Genomic DNA, 22,012 nt, shown 5'->3' with positions numbered 1-22,012 from the left:
TCTTACTTCTTTTGGGTGAGGATCAAACGTTGTGTAACAGACATTGTGCAGTTACCCAATATTTAAATGATATCACAAATAAGAATTTAAATGCTATAATCTAAACCAATGGAAATTCTTCTGGCAGATATAATCATCAGAGGAAAGTGACCCTTGTCAATGGCTGACAACACTTATTTCCAAGTAAATGTGAAAATAATACTTTATGCAAAACATTACAACTTGTATTTTGTAAGGGAGTGTTTCATCATAACAATATATCTAGTGGGATGTCAGCTCTATTAAAACATCACAGTTTGAGGGCACAGTAAATTTAGCATGCATTATGAGGCACTACAGCAGAACCCTGTTACTTTCCAGGATAGTTTTCCCTTATATTTTACTTATATCAGGCAAGAAAACCTTAAGTAATATTTATGTGTTTTCTATACTTTTACAGCTTATTATTTAAAATAAGAGATTATATTTCATACATGATGAATGAAGACGTCTCAAGTTTTTTTTTTCATTTACTTTCTAAAGTGTGAAGGTTAAAGGAGGATATAAACAAAATAAAAAAAAAGTTAAACTTGGTCATGGAATGGGAACAACAAAACTATTTTTAATTTCTTTCCTGTGGCATTACATTATTCATGTTGGAAAGCCATCCAAAATGTTGTTTGCTTTCGTGTAGACTATTATCACGTAGCAGGTACAATTGAATCACTTGAGATATCTAGGTGGTGGTAAAGAGAAAATAAACTGGAGAATAACTGAAAATGAATGTGTAGAATATTTGCCAGTGTTCCCTCATTCACGAGTCTGTTGGAATAACGTGTAATATGCATTGTACTAATATTGTGAAAACACCAAATGACTACAGTTAATTACTGATGTGCTTAAATTTTGCCTTACTAGCATAATATTAGTATATGTATTCCATACATTAACTCTTGTCTATAAATATTGCATTTGACACTTCTGTCTGGTATGATATTGTATGGAAGATTATCTGGGTACACTGCTGTGGACAGCTTGCTTAGCTTTTCACCATAGTTTGCCACTGTGTCACCATCATCTAAGATCTGCACTTAACCAAACACTATCTACCACTGGGCTAGTGCTTTACCTGCTGTGATCATTTAGTCTCCTGGGAGGCCAGTTTGGAATAACCATCATCAGCAAAAATTACCTATAGTGTGCTTTACATCTGTTAAAAAGTTAGACACTGACTTATTTCCTGCTGTATACATCAAGCTATATAAGAACAGACGTGATGTTGTTATTCTCGCCTTTATTCTCACGTGTGGGTCAGATCTGATGTGTCAGATCTGTCCCGGCCAATACTCCAGCTCGAGGTCTTCAGCAAGGCTCATGGGTCTTATTCTTTACTCATAATGCATTCCCCTAGTTACCTCAGATCTCATTTGCTGTGCATCAAAGAGGTTTTGTCAGCTATAGCTCTGGGCTAAGTACAACTTTTTCTTATATATACTTTCTAGCATTGTTAACTTTCTAGTTTAACTTCTTTAATTTCCTTAAAACATCTTGTATCCTAACTTCTTTACCCAGCTTCCCCCCTTTACACATCTGTTTAAATCAGAGGGCGGTTAGGAATGTCAATTTTAGTTAGATGAGGTTCCTTACCTTCTCTATTAAATTTCTTTTTACCCTTTAATATATAAAAATAAAAATATAGAACTTTCTCTTGATTGTATAGTCCCATTTCCTTTTTGCACATAACATTCATTTCCTCTGTGTGTGTTGTTCAAGTCTATTTAAGTTAGAGGACTTTTTCCCTTCTGAGAGTGTGAGTGACTCTGCTACGTTTTGACCCTCTGTCTTTCTCCCTTAGCATTATGTCGCAAAAACAGGAGAGTAAGCCTCTAGGCTTTAAGAAGTGTGAAAAATGCAGTACTAAGATGCCCCTTAGTGATCCACACACTCTCTGTATGTATTGTTTGGGGCCTTTTCATTTGCAGGAGTCATGTTCCATTTGCCACAAGGGAACACAAAAATAAACTGATTTTGAAAGGCCTTTTGAAAATGCCTTTCTCTGAGGCTATATCCTCTGATCCTTCTGATAAGCCATCCAAAAGACCTTTATCGGAGCTGAGATCCTCATCAGAGCTGAAGCAGAAAGCTCTGAAATTGACAGACCTGAAGGCTCTATTGGAGCAGACATCTCCTCCCGGCTCCAAAACTCCTTTATAGCATGAACCTACATTGGCACCAATGACTCCCACCATTCATGGACATAGGAGCCAATCTCCTTCCATTGAAAAGGTTTCTTCCAGGCTCCCTTCTCCACTTTTAGTCACATCAAGATCACCTACCCTGCCCACTAGGTCTACCAGGAGTTTATCTGATGAAGACATGGATAGGGTTGTACAGAGACATTTAAAGACACCTGCTTTGGCCAGACTTCTTGTGAACCTGAGCCCAAAGGAGTCAGAGCAGTCTCAAACCCCCTCTTCTGTGACAGTTTCTCCTCCGGTCTGTCCTCCTGCTTTGAAGTTGGAAGATTCTGAGATCCAGGTTGTGTTGGTGTCAGGTCCAGGACCCTCAATCTCTTCAGTTCCGACATCTGCCCCAAGTGTCTCCATGCCTTTGGAGCAGGAGATCTCTGGGAGCTGACACTCCCCTGTCAGGTCTGCAGAGTCTTGTTGGATCCCTTCGGATCTGACCATGGCTGTGGGACCCTCGGCACTGGTGAGTTCAGCTCCTACCTCTGCTTTGGAGCTGATCTCTTCTGCTGCAGAGATTCCTTTGGCTCCGACAACTTGCTTGTTAGATTTAGGGACTTCCTTGAAGTGGGGGGGGGGTCTGCTTTTGAGGTATTGAGGAGGGCTTTGACTTCTTCACAGTCTAGGGCACAATTCTTTTTGGTTCTTCCTCCCTTTTCAGTGAGGTGTCTTTGTCTTCTCACAGGCCCTTTCCTCAGGTCCGCAGAGACGTTAGGCCTCAGGATGTACCTCAGGGTACTGCCCCCTCTTCTGAAACCTCTCCAGAACATCTCACTGAAGAGTCCCCTCAGAAGAGGACATGCAAGAGGAAGCATCTGGACTCACCGCAAGAGTCTATCACATCTAACACTGACCTCGATGAAGCAGAAAGGTCCCCATAATCACCTCCTGATGATGTCTCTTTCAGAGACATCCTGGAACTATTAAAACAGAGAGATGATTAGCAGTCCTCCATTACTTTGGCTGAGGAGTCGGACTTCCTGAAAGTTTTTGCTCCTTGCCCATCAGCTTCTTGGGTGACTTCTTTCAATGAGCTTGTGGAATTAATATAGCAAAAGGCATGGGAGACCCAGACACCATAGACCCCACTCCTAGGAGGCCAAATAAATACATCACTGCCCCAAAAGAAAAGGGTTTTCTTACAAAAGGTGTAGGAGTTGATGCCATGGTCATGGCGGCAGCCACTAGAAAGGAACTCTCTGAGACGAGTACCTCTATCCATCCTCCTAATAAGGACTCTAGGACCATGGATAGATACGGGAATCATGTCTTCACTTCAGCAACCTTTGCTATGCTGCCACTGAATTATCTTAATCACTTCACCAGATTGCAGAGGGACCTGAGTAAAGAATGATCAGACTCCCTCCAAGGAGCTGTAGCTGATGCAGTGGCAGAGAAAGTCAGTACTCAGTTTGCTACCTTGAACTCAGTAGTCAACTCATCCATGAGGCTTATTTCTTATGCAACTAATGGAACTAGTAGGGCAGCAAGCTCAGGTATCTCTCTTAGGAAGCAGGCCTGGATGTATCTTTGTGATTTTGTGGGGCCCTTCAAGTCTTCCTTCATTAATGCCCCTTTTGATGGGACATCCCTTTTTTGGACCAAAAGTGAAGTAATTGCTCACAAGGTGTGAACAAGAGGGTAGAAACTTGTCTGCCATTGGAGTACATTTTCCCACTCCTACTAGACCTTTTCCCAAGGGTCAAAAAGGTAGTGGGAAGATGTGGTTTAGAAAATTTCAGAGGTCTTACCAAGAGACACAGTATGAAAGTTCCTCCAGAGGCAGAGAGGGGAACAATAATGGAAGACACCGCCCTCACAGCAGGGGGGCCTGCATAACCAAGGTTCCAGAGAATTTTTCTTTGAGAGATCTTTCCAGCACTCCTGAAGGAGTGCTCAATTGCTTGTCTCTGGAGGGAGTCAAGGGTCAATGTCCCTGCACCAGGAAACCTGGCTAAAGATAACAAGTGACAGATGGGAGCAGCACATAATATTCAGAGGATACATCATTCCCTTTTCCCTTCCTTTCCCCAGAAACAAAGTGGTTCTAGATGTTCTACCCAGTCAAAAGGAACAAGCAACTATTGAAATCCAAAGGTTGCTAGCCAGTCATCCAAGAAGTCCACCCAGGCTAGAGAGGATCCAGAATTTACTCAAAATTATTTTTAGTTCCAAAACGAACAGGAGACTGGAGGCCCAGCCTGAATCTCAGCAATCTGAAAAAATCAGTAAAAAAGACCAAGTTCCGGATGGTAGCTTTGCAGTCAATACTTGCATTCCTGGAAAAAGCCATTTGGATGTGCTCTGTAGACCTTCAAGATATGTACTACCATATTCTAATTGACAGGCAAGGAGGTTCTTGCACTTCTGGCTAGGATCCAGTCACTTCCAGTTTTGAGCTCTGCCCTTTGGTCTCACTACAACCCCTAGAGTGTTCACCAAATGTATGGCAGTAGTAGAGGCTCACCTGAGATGCAAAGGAATCCGCGTGTTTCCATACTTGGACGATTGGCTCATAACTGCCCCGAACAGGCATCACTTACTCCAATCAAGAGATTATGTCCTTTAACTCCTCTCCTTCCTGGGAATTACCATGAATTACAACAAATCTGTGCTAGAACCATCACAAACCTTACTGTTCATAGGAGCAGAGATAAACACTACCACTCAGATAGCAAGTCTTTCACAAAACAGGGCAGATGACCTCCATCATCTTGTCAGAGTACTTATAAAAAAGTCCAAAGCCACCACAAGACTAGCGCTCCAGGTCCCAGGAAAAATCTAATTCCCTTAGCTCGCCTCCACAAGAAGGTTCTCCAGTGACTGCTGTTTGCTCAGTGGTCAGTCTTGGAGCTTCCACTCTGCCTCAAAAGATCATGATAACCAATGCCTGCAAGAAATACCTGCAATGGTTTATCAGTACTCCAAGGCTGTCCATTTATTTCGGTACAACCACTGGCTGCGGTGAGCACGGACGCTTCCCAGATAGGGTGGGGGGGGGCATTTTCTCAAGAAGATGGCTCAAGGCAACTGGCAAGATCATGAGGCTCACTTACATATAAATGTTCTAGAGATAAGTGCAGTGTTTCTAGCATTGCAAGCATTCCAGGACTCTCTTCCTATAGGAACGATTGCAGTCCAGATGGACAACATGTCTGTAGTTTGGTATATCAACAAACAAGGGGGAACCAGATCGTACCCACTTTGTTGAGAAGGTCTCAGGGTCTGGCACTGGGTGATAGCCTCCAACCACTTCCTAATAGCAATGCACATTGCGGGGAAATACAACATCACTGCAGACAAGCTGAGCAGAGCCATTCTGTAGCCGCACGAGTGGTTCCAGAATTGGATTGTAATGGAAGTGATCTTCCACAAATGGGGCCAGCCCTGCTGTGACCTTTCTGCATCACCCAACAATTCCAAATGCAGAAACTACTTTACCCTGATCCCTCCAATGGGGGAGTTACCAAGAGATGCACTTGTTCATGATTGGCCTCTGGGACTTCTTTATGCCTTTCCTCCAATTCCTCTGATTCCAAAGCTTCTACAGAAAGCGAGTTTGTTGGAGACAACCATTATCCTAATTGCCTCTATTGGCCTCATCAAATCTAGTTTCCCTTCCTTCAGCCTCATCTCTGGAATGAACCTTGGATTCTGAACCCAGCTCCAGACCTTCTGACACACACATCAGGGATGGTTCATCCCAACCTACACACCCTGAAATTTACAGCTTGGCTGCTTCAGTCCCCCTAATTGCCATTTTTCCATCCCTCTCCTCTCCTGTCAAGCATATTATTTTATCATCTCATAAAACTTCTACTTGGAAGCTTTACAGAGGCAAATAGAAGTTTGCCATATGGGCAGAATGTAAAAATATAGATCCCTTTACAGCACCAGTTCATTCCGTGCTACAGTTTTTGTCTGAGATCTTCAGTGATGGAGCAGCGGCAGCCTCAATTAAAGTTCAACTACCTGCAATCTCTAATTTTCATATAGGAGAAAATGACCACCCTGTCATGTCACATAGACTTTGCAAAGGCTTATTGAAAGGCACTGTTATGCTAAGGCCTCCATACAAACACCCAGTGCCCCCTTGGGATCTAAATTTCATCTTATCCAACATTATATTTCCCCCTTTTGAGCCCTCAGCCACATGAAATATGAAATATCTCTCATGGAAAACCCTGTTATTGGTAGCAATTACTTCAGCCAGAAGGTGTCTGAGTAATAGGCCTTGTCCATTAAACCTCCTTACCTAATTTTTCACAAAGATAGGGTGTCATTATGCAGTAATCCATCCTTTCTACCCAAGGTTGTGTCAGAAAATACCCTTAACCAATCAATAGACCTCCCAGTTTTCTTTCCCAAATTTCAAAACAAAGGACAGTATTCCTTGCATCTCCTAGAAGTTCATAGACAATTATGTTTCTATTTACACAGAACTTCGGAATTCAGGAAAGCAGACCAGCTTTTTGTTTCATATTCTGATACAAGGAAAGGTCAACCAGTTTCAAAAGTAACATTATCCAGATGGCTTTCATAATGCATATCCCACAATTACAATTCTAAAAAGAAAGCCCTCCCTAATGTTCCTAAAGCTCATTCTACTAGATCTCTGGCCATGGCTGCTGCCTTTCAGGCTAGACTACCATTGGATAATATGTGTGCAGTGACTACTTGGGCAAGACTGCATACCTTTATTACTTATTACAAAGTGGATTTGGCTTATTACAAAATGGATTTGGCTTCGAAGAGTAGAGCCTACTTTGGTTCTATGGTTCTGAGGAATATTCTCCCATGAGCCACCCAAGAGTTCAGTTGCTTAGGACGCGGTCCTACACGTGAGAATAAAGGTGAGATTGACAACATCACATAAAGAAGTTATGTTCCTACCATAACATTCTTTGTGTGTTGTCCATGTCGTCCTTTATTCTCACAACCCTCCCTCCTCCCCCTGCCTAAACTACTGGTAGACTAGTTAACAAACAGGTATTCAGCAGAGCCATATAACCTCTGAGAATATACCCTTTTCAGTCTGCTTCTAATTTTATGACAGTAGGTATATACATTTTTCTATACATCAGCAAATTGCTAACATGTGATCCGTTTTATGTACTGCTGGGGGGCAAACAAGATCTGCATTGTGGGTAAAGAATGAGGCCCACGAGCTTTGCTGAAGACTTCGAGCTGGAGTATTGGCCGAGATGGATCCAACACATCAGATCCGACCCACACGTGAGAATAAAGGACAAGATGGACAAAACACATGGAACTTTATGGTAAGAACATACCTTCTGTTTATAATGTTGCTGTAATGCTCTTATCAAACATACCAGTAGCTCGTGAGGCCCATTTGTATGTAACTGAGGGACTCTGCTCCAAAAATAGTGCTAAGAGTTCAGTGCAGTCTTGTCTTTTATTCTTGTAAGTATTGACAGATTAATTCCAAACAAGTATATCATCACATAGCACTTAAACCGCAGAATATGCAAACTGTAGAACAGGCTTGTGCATTTCAAAATTAAAATGGTCTATTTTCAGATTTTTATGTTGTAGCATTTTAATGCATTTACTAAGTGACGAATAATAAAAATCCTATTTTTGAAATGGAACACTAAATATATGTGATGCATTTTAATTTAGTATAGACTGGAGATATTAGAAAACAAACCATGGATGATGGGGTACTCCATAATGTCTTTGAGGAATTGCACACAGTAACAACAGTAAAAGAGGTAGCGATGTTTTGCCCAGATTATAATGTTCAATATATTGGTGAATTAATTGGAGGAAAATGTACTAGTTCAGTTTGTATTCTTGTGTTTTAATGATTCTATTATTACTCATAAAAGGTAAATCCTTGAACTGTGGCTTTTAATATTCATAGGAATTCCATAGGATAGCAGACTTAACATGAGTAATGGAAGATACAATATTTGATCATATCTAACAGATCTTAGATAAACTGTTTAAATTTATATTTATGAAATAATTTAATATGTGTCTTAATTTGCATTGTTTTTCTGTTTCTACAGATTAGAGTTGGACTTCACACTGGCCCTGTACTGGCAGGAGTTGTTGGTGAGAAAATGCCACGCTACTGTTTATTTGGGGATACAGTCAATACTGCTTCCCGTATGGAAAGCCACGGTGTTCCCAATAAAATCCATCTCAGCCCTAGTGTTTACCAGTAAGGAACCTCAATTTCATGCTGTTCAGTTTAGTTGCTATTCTGATACCTAATCTTACTCATCTGCAGTTTGACTTTTCTTTTGTTGGTGGTAATGCAAATGTTTTCAGTACATGATATTCAGGATAAGCTGTCTTACCAAGAAATTTTCTTTTGGTAACATCTGCAATGATGATCTGATACTATGTATATGATAGGAAATAGACAATTAGTTTCTCCTGTTACACAATTTTGTTTCAAACATGTACATAAATGTCATGATTAACAACTGTATAAGACTGCAAACATGCATGCACTCAGTCACATTATGATAGGGTGAACTAGTCTGTGTCTAATTTTTGATAACCAACAGGATTTGAAGAGTAGTACCACCTTTCACAGACATAGGGTCTAGGCACTTTGCATTTTTAAGAAAAATACAGGTTTTCAAAAAAAAAAAATTCAGTGAGTTATGATTCAGTCTTGTGTGCTTCATTTGTTTGACATAAACCTTTTAATGCACCTCTATAACATCCAAACAGCTCCTGCAATGGGAATTGGAACAATTTGCACACTAACTAAAAGTTAATACACAATATTTAATGTATCTGTCACTACAATATCCTGATAAAATGACCTATTACAGAACAGTGGGGAAGAACACATATATTTATTGCTGCTCCCCATAAACTTAGATGGAGACTAAAGGAAGACATGTGAATATCAAGTTGATATACAAAGTTCTTGCAGTCTGATCAATCATGGCCATGCACTCTTCACTCATTCACACATAAAACGTTTTTGAATACATCTGTGTAGTATTCCTAGCTTCTTATAGCTTAATGACATTTTAGTGCTGTGCCCTTAAATAAGCAACTTGTCAATTAATAAAAGGCAGCATATGAAAGGGCAAGGTGTAATAAATGAAGAGTACAAAGATTACTAATCTAGGATGCACTTCAGTAATGTTATTAATCACTATTTATCACTTGTTATTCATATGTTCATATTGACATCAGCATTTTCATAACCTAGTGAGCTACCTGTTATTGATAGGCATACTGTTAACTGTCAAGGTGAGACCCAGAAAATGCACTTTCACTGTCCATGTTTAATGCATTTTATTGGAGATATTGCTGGGTGCTTGCTAGCAATTATGAAAATATGCAGTATGTCCCTGTACATATAGTAATATTTCCAAAACCAAGAGACTAACAAAATTTGGACTTGACATCAGGTGAAACATTAGATGACGTTGAAGACTATTACTGATACTTGGAGTATAAATTGTACAGGCCAAGGCATATTGAGTGTTATTTATAATGTTAACTGTGCAAATAGGCATATTTTTGTATTTCTGTAAATATCTCAATAAATAAACACTTTGCAAGGATTTTTTGCTGTTATATGAAAGTTCAAGTCTAGCTGAGCAAAAGCAATACTGACACTGTAGGTATAGGTTGTATAGCTTCCAAGATATAAAAAAGTTGCTTTATGCTTGCATAAAATTAGACCTGTTAGTAACAGCCTGCATTTCATTGCTTCATTGCTGAAACCTGTGTTCTGAGAGACTGCTTTATCTATCTGGAAATATACAGAGCTGAGTGTATTTTTTTGGTTTTAGAGTTTGCACTGTTAATGGTTGCTTATAGTTTTTCAGATCTCTGCTGAAACTGTTTTCCCCACCTCCCCCTATTTTCTCCTGTGTCTTCAGTAGGTATAACTGTTTTTTACAGCTTGTGTGTTATCTAACTCAAGGATCACTTGCATAAAATTAGACCTGTTAGTAACAGCCTGCATTTCATTGCTGGAACCTGTGTTCTGAGAGACTGCTTTATCTATCTGGAAATATACAGAGCTGAGTATATATTTTTTTGGTTTTAGAGTTTGTACTGTTAATTGTTGCTTATAGTTTTTCAGATCTCTGCTGAAACTGTTTTGTCCCATCCACCCTCCCTATTTCTGGTTTGGAGTTTAAATTTGGTGGCTTTTGCAGTTGCCCGCCCCACTGTAGATTTGATCTGGGACACTCCCCCAGCCCCATCTCTTTACCACATTATACCTAATAAACTCTTTCTGCACTTGCTTTTAGTCCTTTTTAATTTAATTGCATTTTTTAAACTGTTTGGTCTAATATTGCTACATACTCAAGTGTGCTAGCTTGCACTGCATGTGACTTGTTTAAACTGCTGTTTTAGCTACTTTTCTGTAAAAAAAATACTGTAAGCCTGTTTCCTACCTTTCCTGTAACTAGTGTTCCAGATACAGATTTTCTGTATCCAGGACTGTATGTAACCTTCTGAGCCCCCCCCCCAAGCCTTTCTGTGTTGAAGGGAAGCCTTCTAGCTTATCAGTGGGAGTGGTAAGCACTAGGTAACCTGTCTACCACATAAGGAGTGGTTCTGGCCCAGAAATTGTAGTTATTGGCCATTTGGGCAATCTTTTCCATCTCTCTCAACTTTCTGATTTGAAAGCCTGCATTTGCACTTGTTTCTGTCCTGTAACTCGTCTAGTGCAGATACAGATTCTTAGTTTTAGCACTTAAATTTGCTTATTCATGCACAGCACTTGTTCAGAACATGTAAGCACTAAATAAGCTACTAATTACTATAGCACTCAACCTTCCTCATTACCTAGAGGAAAACAGTTTTTGTACTTACTTTTCTCACTTGCTTAGAGTAAAACAGCTCTAGTACTCACTTTCCTCACTTATCTACAGGAAAATAGTTTTTTATTCAAGCTGTCCAAGTGTCAGCTCCCAGTGTTCTCCCCTGTATATCTGATGTATCTGGGCATCTTGAGGCAATGTAGAAATTGCCTCATGTACACAGACAACCCTCTCTTCCTACCACCCAACACTACAACCTGTGAGAGATGCACTTATCTAGCCAAACTGGAGGTAAAACTCTCCCTAACCAAGACTGAACTTGACAGTCAAGAGGAGAAGGTAAACATTTGCACCACACCACACTCATCACATAGTATCACTAAATCTACACCACCAAAATCCACACATAGTAACACAAAAACATTTGCGGAGGTTCTCTGTAATAATCTGTCTAAGCAACAGAGACCTCCAAAGCAGAAATGCAAGCAACCTCCATCCCCCAACACAACCCAAATGACACATAGCCCACAGACTCAGTGTGCCACTCAACCACAGCCAATAAGGCAAAACAATGTATCCAACACACTAGTCATAGGTGACTCTATAGTCAGGCACACTGATGTCCCACTCACCAGGCTAAACAAGGATAAGGTTACTGTCAGCTGCCTGTCGGGTGCCAGGATCCACCACATAACCCACGCACTCAAGTCACTCCACAACAAGTACAAGTATGACTCTGTCATTGTCCATGTTGGTGTGAATGACCTGAGATGTACCTCCCTGGACTACATGAAAAGAAACATGGAAGAGCTCTCCGATCTTGTAGCCCAGGAAGGTATGACCCTAGCCCTGAGTAGCATTCTGCCATTGCCCAGAATGATACCGCAGTACAAGGACAAAATGACTGATTTCAACAATCGGCTAAGCTTCTGGTGTCATTCTAAGGGGATCTAGTATCTGTCTGCTTGGGATGACATGGTCGACAGACCACGATGCTTTGCCAGAGATAGCCTGCACTTGTTGCCCCTGGGATTCTGGATACTGGCTAAGGCTCTTGCCACCCCTATAGTGCCTTTTTTAGGCAAGGTTCAAATGATAAATTCACCACCGTAACAGGAACAGGCAAGCAAAAACTGAGGATAATGCTACTCAATGCTAGAAGTCTAAATCTCAAAATGCCCTTACTCGAGGCACTCCTTAAAATGGAGGACATTGATATCTGTGCAGTGACTGAGACCTGATTCAAGGCTGCAGAGAGCACCCCTGCACTACCAGGTTATAACTCATACCACACTTTTCGGCCATGTAATCTGGACCGAAACACCAAAGGCGGAGGTGTGTCCATATTCATTAAGGATATCTACACCTCCAGGCTAGTTGCTCAGCATAATGCATCTGAGGTTATCCAAGTGCAACTAACTCTGGGCAAAACTGCAATCCAAATTGTAGCTTGCTACAGATCCCCCACCATGCCCCTGGATTCCCACTCCTCTTTTCTAGATGTACTGGAAAATATCAGGGTTCAACCAAACACCCTAATAATGGGCGACTTCAACTACCCCACCATTAACTAGGAAAGCTACTCATGTACCAACTCCTTAGCTCAATGCTTTCTGGAATTCATAAACTCCAATGGCCGGGATCAACTTATCCACACCCCCACCAGGGGCAACAATATGCTAGACCTAGTCATTACCAACATGAGTGACCAGTGTTCCACACCTGAAGTCAACTCCTCGTTGGTCCAGTTTGGCCATAAGCTAATCACACTTGATATCCACATCCCACCCCCAACCCCCATTAAGGAAATCATGGTAAAAAATTTCTCCAAAGCCAACTTCATGCTTCTTAAGACAGAAGTGGTAAACTTCATGACACCCATGCAGATGGACAATACAGTTACAACTGCTGAATCCTACACAAATGCACTCTATAAGCACTTACACAAGTGCATGGATCATGCTATCCCAAACAGAACCAAGATGCTGTCCTCCAAAAAAAGGAAGCCAATCTGGTGGTCCCCTGCCATAAACAAACTGTACAACAGAAGGAAGAAACTGTTGCAAAAAAGAGTAAAATCCCATGAGTGGAGGAGCTCCCTGGTCAGCCTCAGTAAGAAGCTGAGATCCGTTATAAGATCCTCGAAAGCTAGCTATGAAAACAAAATTGCCACTAATTCTAAGGACAACTACAAAGCATTCTATAGCTATGTCAAGAATCTCGATGGCAACACCCAGATCTGCTCTGAGTTACAGCACAACAGCACGAAAATTACAGAACCAACTGATATTGCCAACATCCTAGCAGATAGTTTCAGTGCTAACTTTACCCCCCCTCACCCTCTAAAGGGCCCATATCTATACAGGAAGAATGCAGAGTCCCTGTAATCACAACTACGCAGGTAAAAAGCTGCACTCTCTAAAGCCAAAAACGCAGCATCCATGGGACTGGACAACATCCCAGGCTGCATTTTACACGAACTTCAGAATGAACTGGCTCTCCACTTAAGCACCATGTTCAATAATAGCCTTGCATCAGGCTTTGTGCCCACTGAATGGTGCACAGCAACAGTTATCCCACTCCACAAAGGGGGAGCCACCACTGATCCTGGGAACTATAGCCCTATTAGTCTGACGAGCCTGGTCTGCAAGGCCATGGAACGTATCATCATGGAACTCATAAACAAAGACATTGGTAACCTCCAAACTCTGGATCCCACCCAGTTCGGGTTTGTGAAAGGCAGATCATGCCTCCTGAACCTGATCAACTTCTTTGAGGCAGTCACCAAAGCTGTAGATGAGGGTAAGGTGGTTCACACAGCTTATCTTGACCTCGCCAAGGCTTTCGACACCATCCCCCATTCTGGAATTATAGATAACTCACTAAACTAGGTATAAATCCCTACGTCACAAGATGGGTTGCCAACTGGCTCACTGACAGAATCCACACTGTAAAAGATGCAGACTCCAAATCTGACCTCAAACCAGTGACAAGTGGAGTACCACAGGGTTCAGTCCTGGGACCTCTCCTGTTTGGTATCTACTTCTCTGAAGTACAGGCTAACACAGAAGGCCTCTGGCTAACACAGTTCACAGATGACTGCATACTAGGAACCATAGTCAAGTCCCCACATGATGTGGACATCCTACAGAAGGGCCTCGGTGAGACAGATGCCTGGAGTCAGAGCCATGGCTTCAAGCTCAATGCCAAAAAGTGCAGTGTCATCCCCTTTGGTAAAAACTCTGTAGCCATGAACTACCACATAGGCAGCAATCTACTTAACACTGAATGTGTGATAAGAGACCTTGGGACCCAAGTGTACAGTAGTCTCTCCTTTGATAGTCACATCGCCACAGTAGTCAGGAAGTCCTTCTACATGGCACACCTCATCATAAAAGGGTTCTCATCCAGAAAAAAAGAGGTCGTTGTTCCCCTCTACTCGACACTCATTAGACCCATTATAGAGTACAGTGCCCCTTTTGGAATGTACCTCACAAGACATCTGCAGCAGCTGGAAAGGCCACAGACGTACCTCACAAAGAGGATTACTGGCCTCAAACAAATACCCTTCACTGACCGTCTCAAAAAACTCCAGCTTTAGTCCGTAGCATATCACCTACTCCGAGGTGATCTCTGCCTAACATATAAAGCTATGTCAAACCCAGAGCTGTTGGACATGCTACACCTAAAGAAATCCCAATCCCTCCAAGCTACATGCTCTAGGGACCTAAACCTTGTCACCGCAATAAACAGGACATGCTGGAGGGATAGATTCCTGTCCCAGAGACTTCCTATACTCTGGAACAGGCTACCCATCTATGTCAAGCAAAGTTCTTTATTAGCACTCTTCAAGAAAAATCTTGATGAGTGGATGGGAAGTAGGAAATACACCCCGGGGATCACTTCTGTGTCTCTGCTTGAGAGTGGCTCAGAAAAATAACTTTCTTGGGTGGCGTAAGTCAGTGAACCTTGTTGGCTAGGCTTATGTAGGCCATTGGTCCGATAGCTTAGTACCTACCTATGAACCTATGAAAATTTAGAGAAAAATATAATTCTGTATTTCCTGCATTCTAATGTAATAGTATTGATGCAAAGACTGGGAATATATCGGCGATTATCACTGTAAAGAATACTTTTCACTGAAGCATAATGATGCTTATGAACTTGATTTTTCAGAAAATGCTCAAGAAGGTAAGGATGCATGCAGTGAGAAATTTAGTAAACACTCTTGAAATGAAACATTTCTTTGGACCAGTGCCAACTAGTAAATTGAGCTATATTAGGTATATATATATATATATATATATATATATATATATATATATATATATATATATATATTGTGTGTGTATAGTAACAAGTGAGGTTATACCAGTATGTAACAGAGTTCATTACCCCTGAGGTATTATAAATTATTATGCAAGAGTAGTACACTAGCTAGGACAGAAAGTGAGGCTACAGAGGAGACTTTTCTTACTTCTTGATCTGTGAGAGACTATTAATGAAAAAAAAAAAGAGTCTACAAGTGTCAACATACATATGAACTTACAATATTTCTATTTCTGAAACCAATCTGGAAAAATTTCTTAAGGACAGAAGCAGAAAATGCCCCGTCTGAGCTAGTAAAAAATGCTAAGCAGAATAAAGTTGAATTTAAGATTAGCCATGAAACTTCTGAATTCTTTCATTACATCTGAATGCTGAACCTGTAAATATGAGAAGACTACAGTGGGAGTATCAACTTGAATGATGCCCAAATAATGTATAGGTAGTCAGAAAATGGGGCCACTGCTTCCCCAGACCAGTTACTAATTTTTCCCATTTTTGGGCATGGGAATAACCTTTTTTTCTTTCTGGGTAGATAATAAAAGGAAAGAGGTGGCTAAACAGTACTAGCTCCCAAACCTTTGGGATAGCAGTTATAAAAATGGTTCAGAACCTCAGAGTGGAAAATTACCTGGACATAAAGTAGCAGTGCACTGTGAAGAGTCTAGTGGGCAAAGATTGTTAATGCCATAGAGCTGTACTGTGGATCTTATCCAGAATGGCATTTGACTGTACCACTGAAAGCATTTTGCTGTCCATTATTAGGGAGGCCATTAGTAAGGTTCTCTGGAAGGCATCACTACATCTTAATAGTGTTAGACTACAACAGCTGGTAGCCACAAAATGTACCCCTACATTAAGCTTTTGCAAAATCCTTAACAGATTAGTTAATGTTTGTGTTCAATATGGTGGGAATACTAAAAGGAACCATAACTAGCCAAGAAGCTCTAATCATGTGTAGAGTCATGAGGAATTTATGACAAATACTTGAAATTAATCAGTTTAGAACCTGTGTCCATCACACTCTGTCAGATGGAGTGGTAGAGTAGTTTATTAAGACATTTAAGAATACACTGTACTGGGTTGTAGACAAGGATTGGAAGATCTGTCATATCTTGCTGTCTCATTTGATATTGTATTTATTTATTTAATATTTGTTGACTGGGAAAGTTCGACTAGGACAGAGCCTATTTTCAGCGGAGGCCCGAGGAGAAACGCTCCAGACCCATGTCTTTGGATTGTGGGGGGAAACTGGATTACCCAGAGGAAACCCATGTGAATGCAGGGAGAACATGCAAACTCCACACAGAAGGCACCTCAGCTGAGAATGGAACCAGAGAACTTCTTGCTGTGAGTCGACAATGTTAACCTCTGCATCACTGCACCGCCCAGACAGCTACCCAAGTCATATCCAGGATTTACAGGATTTATACAATTTGTTTTGTATGACAGAAACCCCAAAGGGACATAGATATAATAAACTAAACTTGGGAACAAGAGAATAATTCTTTAGTGTAATTAAGCATGTCACAGAGATGAGGGGACAGAATGGTAGTAATAGTGTCAACAGAGCCCAGATAAACGTACAAAACAAGAATGTTGGCGGTTCTACATTTCTCCATGAGACAGAAAACTAATTCTCATTCTCGTGGTGGAGAATAAGTTTCTTTCTATTTGTCAGGGCTTAAAAGACACTACTGAAAGAATGGGGGTGGTAAATTATATGGATCCAATAATGAAACATTAAGAACACCTCAGCAGATATCACGTGTGAACGTCTTAAAGCCATAGAAAGACTAAGATACATTAGTAGAATCCCAGGTGTCAGATTTTCCTGGAAATACTGAAATGCAACTTGAAGGAAAGTTGCCTGAAACTTTGCCATTTCATCAAACTGAGAGGTAAGAGAACTTGTAATGAGAACATAAGGATGTTTTCTCAGTAGTGGCTGGGAGACCTAAGAGATCTAGTCTTAATGCAGACAATAATAGAAGATTATACAAAAGCCGTGCACCATTTATGAAACTAACAGAAAGGCTGTCAGTAAGGAGGTAAATAAAATGTGTAATTAGAAGTTGCTCAGGAATCCCGAACTTACTTGTAAAGACCTATTGTGCTAGTGGCAAAAAATCAGATGATAAAAGCCAGAGACATTGCTGAACAATATCAAGATGTTTGGCTACACAAAACTGAGCTACTATTAGAAAAAGTTAAAATGCATTCATATGCATCCACATCTAAAGGTTTATATAGATCTAAATTAATTAATACAATGAATCAAGTTAAATGCATTTTAAACCCAGATACAAGAAATAAAACTTTAGACATAGGAAAAATTGTTTTAACCTTTAAAAAACACTATGAAGAATAAGGAAGAGGATATGAATAATTTTTACTTGATAATATTTACAAGGAAATTCTTCCTTGACAGATAAAAATTTTAAGAAGAGCATTTCAATAAATGAAATCAAAAGTCTGTTGAAAAATGTTAATAAAACCCCTGGCTTAGATGGATCGATTCTTGAAATTTATAAATTATGTCCTTCAAATATAATCTTATAATTGAAGAAAGCTTTTGTTAGCAGTTCAATAGGACAAAGTTTCCCTCCTTCCTGGAACTGTTCACCACCTTTTCCACTTCCAAAACTCAATAAAGATCCTTAAATTTGCTTATCATAAGATGAGTTTCATTATTAAATATTAACTTTATTTGTTTTGATTTTATCTAACAGTTTAAGAGATGTTCTTCATACTGATCACTGCTGCAGTAGCTAAGTGGGTTATATCCTGCCAAGGATATAAAAGCCAGCCAGTTTCCAAAGCTTCAGGGCACCTTCCACCCATCCAAACTGTCAAGCAGCTTGAACTGAGAGAACTAAACAACAAGTCTGGGAGCAAAATCCTTAGAGTACGCTCCTCTAAGGCTTTCGAAGATTCAGGGTCAGCTTGTGTTTCCTTAGCTGACAGATAAATTCCCTTTGGAGAGAAAACATTCCATTTTCTTGCATTTACTGATGTTTTATTACTTTCCTATTTAGGAAGGTTATTTTAAAGCTAGGAGTGTTGTGTTTTAATAAACTGTCTCAAGACTGCAATGTACTTTTAAATGGAGCATTTGTTTTTCTCTGTCACTATAAAAGTAGTGTAAACTAACGCAAAACATATTTTCTGTGGAGAAATTGTTTTATTTTTCCACTTTGGGGCTACCATAGTGCTTGAAAGATCTTTTGCTGATTTTTTTCTGTCAAAAAATAGATTTGTGGACTGGTAGTTTTAGTTGCATTTGCTGCTTGTCTTCCCTGGGAAACAGGCACCATTTCTGGCTCGACCATGGAACAGATTGACTGTCCATGGTTGGTCCTTCTTCCAAACACAAAAGTCAGTATGGACCAGGGATTAGCCACATCCATTGTGGCATTTGGAGTCCCCTTATTGGGCAAGCAGATTCATTCCTGCTGGTCCTGGGAGAGGGAAGAGGGTAAGTTTCCCTGTTACGTCAGAATGCTGTGGCACCCTTTTGGAAGCAGCTGCTGCCATACTTAACATGGTTGGCCCCATTTTTCCAGTCAAAAATAAACAAAAAACAATCATGTATCTACTCCTCCTCAAATTTCTTTGGATAGGAGTAGTTTACTGGGACTCATTCAGGGTTTAATTCAGGCTATTGATCCTTCTTGTAAAGTAGTTTTGCTAAAAGAAAGATTGTTGCTTCTTTTCCTGAAGAGATTCACTATTCTGAATTTGAACAGGAAGATGCAGGGACAGATTCAGGGTTTTGCCCTTAGATTTCTGATTCAGACTGAGAGGAGAGTTCAGTTTCTGATTCTCCCTATGGGGGGGGGGGTTCTCTTTCTCTGAGATTATTGCTAGAATGTCCCAGTGTTTTCAGTGGGAGAACACTGAGGGTTCTCAGTCCCAAAAAATAGTATAGAGTTCTTTTATGAGGGCTTTCCAGAAATTACCCATTTTCCTGTCCTGTTTACTTTACAGGATGTATGTATTACTGCCTGCAATTTTCCTGATAGCCAGCCAGCTGTCCCTAAAAAGACAGATCGGCTGCATAAAGTTCAGTCATTTAAATTTTTTTTTACACTAAACCCAAACTTGAACCAGCAGCAATAGCCTTAGTTGACTTCACTGCTGCTAAGAACTTTATTAATTCCAATCCTACTCTTTCTAATAAGGATGGAAAATTATTTATAGGTATGGGAAAAAGTATATATTTCTGCAACGTTGATTTTCAGAATTTTAAATTGTCAGGCTCGTGTTAAAATTTTTTATTACATATTGTGAATGAATTAGGAATGTTTTATCTACAGCTTATTCTTGTGAAGAAAATCTACTTTAATAACAATTTCTTCTATTACACAGGTCACAGCTCAGTGTTTGCAGTGTCTGTATGACTCTGTTGGTATTTCTTCTAGGGTTATGACCACTGTTTTAAGGAGGTTTGCTTGGCTGCATTCCCGGTGCCTCCCAGGTGATGTAAAAAACATTTCAAATCTTCCTTTGGATGGAGATTTAGTGTTTGGTTCCTCTGTTGCAGAGGTGATGAAAAGTGTGATGAAAGGGTCAAGGTGATACAAGTAATCTCTAAGATTTTTCAGCCCTCCTTTTCCAGATTGGCCAAGGGATTCTGTTTATCCTCATCCACTTTTGGTAAAAAAACAGAATAAACTCTATCAATGAATTCAGGTAAACAGATGTTAAAGAAGAAGTGGCAAGGGGGTTCCAAAAATAAGTCTCAAACTTCCCAAAATCAAGAGTAGTAACAAGTCTGAATGACTGTTCAAGAGACTTTCTGATCCACCCCCCCCCCCGGCATCTTTTGTCTTCCAGAAATTCTGAATCTCCATTTTTCTTTTTGGCAACAGACTTTTTCAGACAAATTGACTCTCAAATCATTCATCAGGGTTACAGATAGCAGTGGGAGGAAATTCCTCCTTTCCCGGGGCCAGTTCTCGTCCTGCAGATCAGACTTTTGTTTCCACCAATGCTTCATCTCATGTTGTCCCAAAGAGTGATAGAGCCAGTTCCTCCTTCCCAGGTGGGGAAGAGGTTTTATTCAAGGATGTTCTTAGTGCCAAAGAAAGAAAGAAAGAAAATGCTTGTAGACCAGTTCTGGATCTTTCTTTCCTACAACTGCTGGTAATATTCCCCACATTCAAAATGGTGTTACTTCATAACCTGTTACCTCTTTTTCTTCTTCCTTCAAGTTTCCTGGTAGCACTAGATTTAAAAGATGCTTATCATCACATTCCTATTCTTACAGACTTTTAAGGTTTTGTGTGTCTAGATCACATTATCAGCTCTCTACCATACCCTTTATACTGTCCACTACACCAAGAATATTCACAAAGTGTCAAGCTCCAGTTATAGCTCATTGCATGCTATAGGGTATCCACATTTTTACATATTTAAATGACTTTCTTAGCTTTTCAGAGTTGTTTTCAGAATATCAGAACTCTTTTTCTTGGGTGAGAGATCTCTTGCACAAGCTGGGATTTCAGGAGAACATTCAAAAGTCTTTCTTGCCACCCTCACACACCACAGGATTATGGTCCTGTATTATCAGCTAGACACGTCAGTTCAAAGAGCTTTTCTTCCACAAGAAAAAATAGATCTTTATTTACATCTGTTTCTACTTAGACAACACTCATTTTTCTAAATTTCTCCAAATATTTTGGGTTTCTAATACCATGATGGGAATGGACCCCATTCCTAAATCAAAGTACAATTAAAGTTCATGAAATTAGTATTATTTCAATCTTTGATGTCAGCCAGTGGTGCTCTTCACAGCACCCGCAATGTGCCCAGTAATAACTCCTTCTGCAATTTGTATAGAGTTATATGTATTGGTAACATATCAGATATGATTGTACACTTTTTTTATAAGACCCATTGCTCCTAATACTATTGGAACTATCTGGGTATCTTACTTCCCCATTGCTCTTGTTTCTGTCTGCAAATCTTGATATTTTATGACTGTATCTCTCTCTCTCTCTGTATGCAAGACACTGTAGTCATTGGGTGTGGTGATTTCAATGATCAATACTACTTTTGTCTTCTTTTCTTGGACCACTATATCTGGTTTTCTAGCATCTATCTTTTGAATTGTTGGTAATGGGTGATCCCATGTGATGTAGACTTCATCATTTTATATGATGCTTTGTGGCTCAAATTTCCAGTTTTTTTCAGACACTACAGTACCATAATGTTTGCACAATCTCAAGTGCAACAGTCTTGCCACATTATTATGCCTTTCAATATACAGCCCTTCTGCCATTAGTATGTTTCAACCAGCAATGAGGTGTGCAACTGTTTCCAGTTCTGTTTTACAAAACCTACATTTGTCTGTTTCTCCCACATATTCAATGGACTTTGTAAACCAATGTGTACATAGCCCACTATCTTGTGCTGCCAATATTAACCTTTCATCTCTTGGTTTGAATTTGCCCCTTTTTAACCATTCCTGCGTTCGTTCCTGATCAACATGAGGTTCTTCCAGAAGTTTTGTATACTTGCAACTATATTTATGCATTTTCCACATTTCTTTTCTTCTCATTTGGTCTTTCACCTTATATTCTTTCTTTTGTTTTTGGGCACATTCAGTTGCTGCCTGATTTTTATCTACTTGTGGTTTGATTTCCATTCTTGCTTGATGCTGATATGCTTCTGCTAACT

The 22,012-nt window shown here is 40.0% G+C and overlaps 1 protein-coding gene across 1 annotated transcript in view; it reads left to right on the top strand.

The window, feature by feature from the left end:
* The window catches only part of LOC122801219 (guanylate cyclase soluble subunit beta-2-like), a 475,593-nt gene that overhangs the window by 346,486 nt on the left and 107,095 nt on the right, over window positions 1-22,012 (top strand). The window contains exon 12 of the mRNA XM_044070773.1: window positions 8,261-8,415. Coding sequence (XP_043926708.1) covers window positions 8,261-8,415 — 155 coding nt within the window. The remainder of the gene's footprint in view (window positions 1-8,260; window positions 8,416-22,012) is intronic.

Source organism: Protopterus annectens, chromosome 4.part1 (assembly GCF_019279795.1).
Source record: "Protopterus annectens isolate FY-2018-M chromosome 4.part1, PAN1.0, whole genome shotgun sequence".
In the NCBI taxonomy this organism is placed as follows: Eukaryota; Metazoa; Chordata; order Ceratodontiformes; family Protopteridae; genus Protopterus; species Protopterus annectens.
Note: the sequence above shows the minus strand (reverse complement) of the source record. Positions and strands in the feature narration are given on the sequence as shown.